Source organism: Lupinus angustifolius, chromosome LG12 (genome assembly GCF_001865875.1).
Source record: "Lupinus angustifolius cultivar Tanjil chromosome LG12, LupAngTanjil_v1.0, whole genome shotgun sequence".
Taxonomy (NCBI): Eukaryota; Viridiplantae; Streptophyta; class Magnoliopsida; order Fabales; family Fabaceae; genus Lupinus; species Lupinus angustifolius.
Window position 1 is genome coordinate 8,155,203 of NC_032020.1, and position 5,047 is coordinate 8,160,249.

Here is a 5,047-nt window from a genome sequence, read left to right on the forward strand (position 1 = left end):
TGAACTACTACCTAGCAATCCAAGAAAAACCCTGAAAAGTGGATTTGAACTTACCTACTTTGTGTGACTACTGAAGCTTGTTCAATTCTCTGAATCTATGGTACTGAATCTACCCCCCTATCTCCCTTTACTCTTGCATTGTAATAATATAACCTGTTTGTCAGTTGGCCTCTTGAACCAAATTTCCCATCCCGGATTGTGCATGCCGGGAAACATACAGGCACTGCATGATTTATACATTCACGACTTGCTAAATGAATTTCTGAAATTTTGGATTCACTGCAAATATAGCATGTAGCCAACCCCACCTACTGGGAAAAGGGTTTTGTTGTTATTATACTACATGCATATATAGTTTGACACAAGATTAGCAAATGATTCTATAAATCACTGTATTTTCCGTAGTTATCATATAAACAAGTTTTAAGGAATAAGGATGTTTTTGCACCTCTGAGAATCTTAGTCATTTTGTATGATGAACAATGAAAAGAAAAATGTTTGAATAAATCTGCCATGTGAAGTAAGAACAGGCACAATAACATGTTACTTACAACACTTGCAGGTTAACTATTGTTCCAAATGAGGATGGAATTGAATAGCTCCATGACTACTCTGTTCCACTCAAATTCCTGTGATGTGCAAATGAAAAAAGAAAAGAAAAACAACAACAATGCATATGAAATAGGCAAATGAAAAGGTCAGAAATTGCATTATTTCTCGATTACGTTAACACCTTTGGTTCTCAATCACCAAAATCCCTTCTCCAATTGTCAAAGAACATTATGTTTCGACATAGAACTGTCTACATGTTTGTTAAAAGCATATTTTAAGTCAATCCATCTCATACATGTTTTGTATAAAAGATGAAAAATATTCATATTTGTGTATCTAATTGTGAAAATCATACTCTGCATCCACTGCAGATTTTTGGTTGTAAATGACATCTTCAAAAAAATTATTTCAAATTCTTTAATAGTACATATCTTTTATAGCCTGGAATTTCAAAAATATGAAGATTGTACACCATTCAATAACCTTGAACAGACACTTACATCTCAAGTACCTGTTAGTCTTTTCCTAACCTTAGATATCATTCAGGAATGTCTATCTCGCAATGCCTGCGATGAGAGGTTTAGGAGGGGATAGAGATCTAATCTCAGGTGCAGAACTGGGGAAAAGTATGTTCAGCTTGTGCATCAGGATATCAGCCCTGGACGGAATTTCATTCAGAAGAAACTGCTGAACTATTGGTTTCTTGAACCACTCCATGACAGAATCTCCGGAGGCTCTAAGAACAACCTTACTGACCTCAAATGGAGACTCTACTGAGCTCAACATTTGTGCAACCACAATCTTTAAGGTGGGACCGGTGACCAATTTAATTCGTCTTGGGACAATACCATAATACAGCATGCGCTTTCTGAACCTGTGAAGAGTGTGCACTACTGCTATAAGGGCAGCCCCAACAGACAAGTTTCTAACATCAAGGGACCAAGCAATGTGCTGATCAAAAACTATGGCCTTCGGGAAAAGTTTATTCTCATATGCAACCTTCCAAACACAACGAGCTCGATTTATCTGCCCCATAAGAACAAGGTAATTGAGAAGAACGTTCACAAAGTACTTTGCCGCACCTTCCTCCAATTCATAATCAATGTCTTGAAAGAACTCCCGGACAAAAGATAACACCGGTTGTCCCCTTTGTTCTGGGCCACAAAAAAGTCCACACATAAAAGAGTGTGCCTTATGCTTTGTAGTACTAAGGATAGACATCAAGTGCCTCTCATTCGGCTCTTCTTGACACCTAACAAGATGGGCTAAAATGGAGGTGTAGAGTATCAAATCAACTTTTGCAGCAGAGTTAACATATGTTTCAAGAAGAGGTTTGGCTGACTCGAATAAGCCGTTCTTCATGCATGACTCAAACAGCTGTCGGATTATAAAATTATTGGTTCTGATCCCTGATGAACCCATGAAACGCAGCCACCTAAGAGCAAGATCGACCGAACCTTCCTTAATATACACCATCAAAACATCACTAGCTGTGACATCCACGGAATATCCCATGGCCTTCATTTCAAGTAGAATTTTGGCAGCCACGTCCACCAGCTTCTTATTGGCAAGTAGTGTCAAAAGAACAGTATAAGTGCTTAGACCAGGCCTCAAACCTGCATTGGTCATTGAATTATACAGCTTCATGGCGTGATCTATTTGTCCAGATGCAGCATGCATTTCCAATAGACAAGCATAAGTAGATGGTGTAGGTAGAAATCCTGCCTTCTCCATATCAGAAAATGCAGACATAGCAATGTCAAGCTTCCCCGATTTTGCATGGGACTCAATGATCAATGTGTACAAGCCAAAGTTAGGCCGGAACCCTGCTTTCTTCATCTCATCCCAAAGCCTGAGAGCAGTTTCTAACTTTCCAGACTTCACATATGACTCAATTAAAGAAACATAAATAGTCGGGGGTGGCCTGTACCCATAACCTCTCATCTCCATGTAAATCTTCATCGCACTGTCCAATCTCCCCGCCTTCCCCATTGAGTCAACAAGTGATGCAAAGATGTTCAAACCTGGCCGGAAATCTCTTTCTTTCATTTCTTGGAAAAGTTTGAAAGCAGCATCAAGACGACCTGACTTTGCTAAGTTTGGGATCATCAATTCATAAGTCGAGCCATCCAACGAACAATTGGCCATTCCCATGCTCTCGTATATCTCAAATGCCTTATAAGGCAAACCCTTATTCAAAAACAAAGTAATGAGTGAATTGTATGTTTCGGTATCAATCTTACAACCCGCGTCCTGTATTTTCTTAAAGCAGCAAAACGAAACCTCCAACTTCTCAGCCTTAGCCAAGTACCGTATCACTCGATTAAACGCAAGAAACATCGAAATCCCGCTACTAGCAGAATCACCAACCATCTCATCAAACAACACCTGAATCCCATCGAAATCCCTATGCTGGTTCAACCCATCAAACAACATAACATAACATTCATCACTCGGCGAATACCAAGACTGCCTCTTAGCCCACCTAAACAAACTCAAACACCCATCACCATCATTAACAACCTTCAATGCTTGAGCAATGTGAGTCATGTTTGGCACAAACTGCAGTTTATCCAATTTAGCCTCCAACTCAGGCCCCCATTTCCACCTTTTTACAACCTCGGCGATCTTCGCAACCGCCATTGCGTTCATCAAGGGTTTCTTAACCTCACCTATCATGACATGGTCATCAAGGCCTGGCTCCACTGACCTAACACCCTTACCCTTGTAAAGCACACTGCCAGATTCATCCAAGTACTCAATATCCTCAGTCCACTCCTTATTAGAGTTAGACCCATTATTACTACTATTATTACAGTAACATCTGAGTGAACTAACCTCACCCAAAACAATAAAGTTCGTACCTTTGCAGAAACGTGGGATTCTCCGAATGGAAGTGAATGAGGTTGGGGAAGGTAAAGATGTGAACTTTGAAGAAAAGGGTATCGAAGAATGATGATGACGGGTGAGTTTGTAGAGATTCTTAGTGATAGAGGAGAGTAATTGGGGGTGGAGAGTCATTGAATTGAAGATGAAGAAGGGTATGAAAAATAAGGAATGTGGTAATAATAATGATCAAAGTTGCATAGATGAATCGTTGTTGTTGTTGTTGTTGAGGTGACAGTGAAGTTGCGTTGACATCAAATGGCGTTTAGAGGTTCTGGGTTTATCTCAGGAATCATTGAAAGAGCAAGTAGCCGAAGTCTAAACTCGGCTTTCAATTTTTTAGGGTTTATGGATTTTTTTTTCTTTGTAAACTTGTTATTAAGTCAAAATGATTGATCATACGTTTAATTTCCTTTACAAAAAAAAACTATCATTTTTATACATGTATTACACTGAGCATGAAAAATAAGTATGATATTTTTTAAACAAAAAAATGATGATAAGTGTGATTTAGTTAAATAAATATGAAATATAGTTTTGATACAAGTTCAAATAATATATGAGTCAATAAATTTTCATTATTTTTGGTATATTACAAAATACATCAATAGTTCTAATGATATATAGTTTAAAACACTCTTATACTATATTGTAGGAAACAAAAAATAATGCAAATATATTGTCTGATATACTATTTGGACTTGTTTCGATAATATATCATATTTTGTTTAACTTAATTACACTTATCATATTATTTTATTTAAAAGATCACACTTATTTCTCATGCATATAGTCAGTGTAATATATGTACATAAATTATGGGGTTCTATTGGTGTAAAAAATGAAATGGTAATTTGTGTAGTTTCGTTAAAACTCACATGATGTCAATGTAATTTACTTTAGATATATAAGTGTATTATCTATTCTATCTATTTATCTATTAACAATATAATAAAAGAAATTCATCAATGTCACATGTCACATTCTCCTCACATTTTTTCTCTTTCATGCCACATGCCACCTCCTCCTCACATTTTCCCATCCTAAAATGTTCTATGTTACTAGCAAGTTACCCGTACGAATGCACGGGCGGTATTTTTTACCACATGATTAAGAACATATATATTATATCTATATTATTTCTTTAAGATAAGGAACCATTTCAAATTTTGTAATTTTGAAATTAAGATATCTTTCAAAATTCAATGTCCCTCATTAAATAATATACATAGATTAATGTAAAGAAATAGTTTGGATGTGAAAAATGATTTCAATCTCATCTAATGTTCAATGTCTATTGCATTTTTACATAACAAAAACCAAACGCTAATTAGTATTAAATTATTAACATATAAAATATATAAAAAGTAAGGATAATGTGGAAAGGTACATAGTAATAACATAACATATTTTAGGAGGGAAAAAATGTGAGAATGAAGTTGTAAGTATCAGAGTGCAACTAAGAGGGAGGTGAATTAGTTGTCTTAAAATAATGGCCGCTTTTTCTGCAAAATCAAAGTTAAAGTGCAGCGGAACAATATGCAGAAAAATAATAGGAAATAAAATGAAAGAGATGAGGAGAAGAGAGTACACAAGGAGTTTTATATTG

General features: G+C 36.2%; 1 protein-coding gene across 1 annotated transcript; it reads right to left on the minus strand.

The window, feature by feature from the left end:
* LOC109362857 (pentatricopeptide repeat-containing protein At1g79490, mitochondrial) lies at nucleotides 1-3,804 on the minus strand. The gene is made up of 2 exons (XM_019608908.1): nucleotides 3,655-3,804; nucleotides 1-3,621 (listed from the first exon to the last, which is right to left on the minus strand). The coding sequence occupies exons 1-2, from the start codon at nucleotides 3,691-3,693 to the stop codon at nucleotides 1,105-1,107; spliced, it is 2,556 nt and encodes an 851-aa protein (XP_019464453.1). The 5' UTR covers nucleotides 3,694-3,804; the 3' UTR covers nucleotides 1-1,104.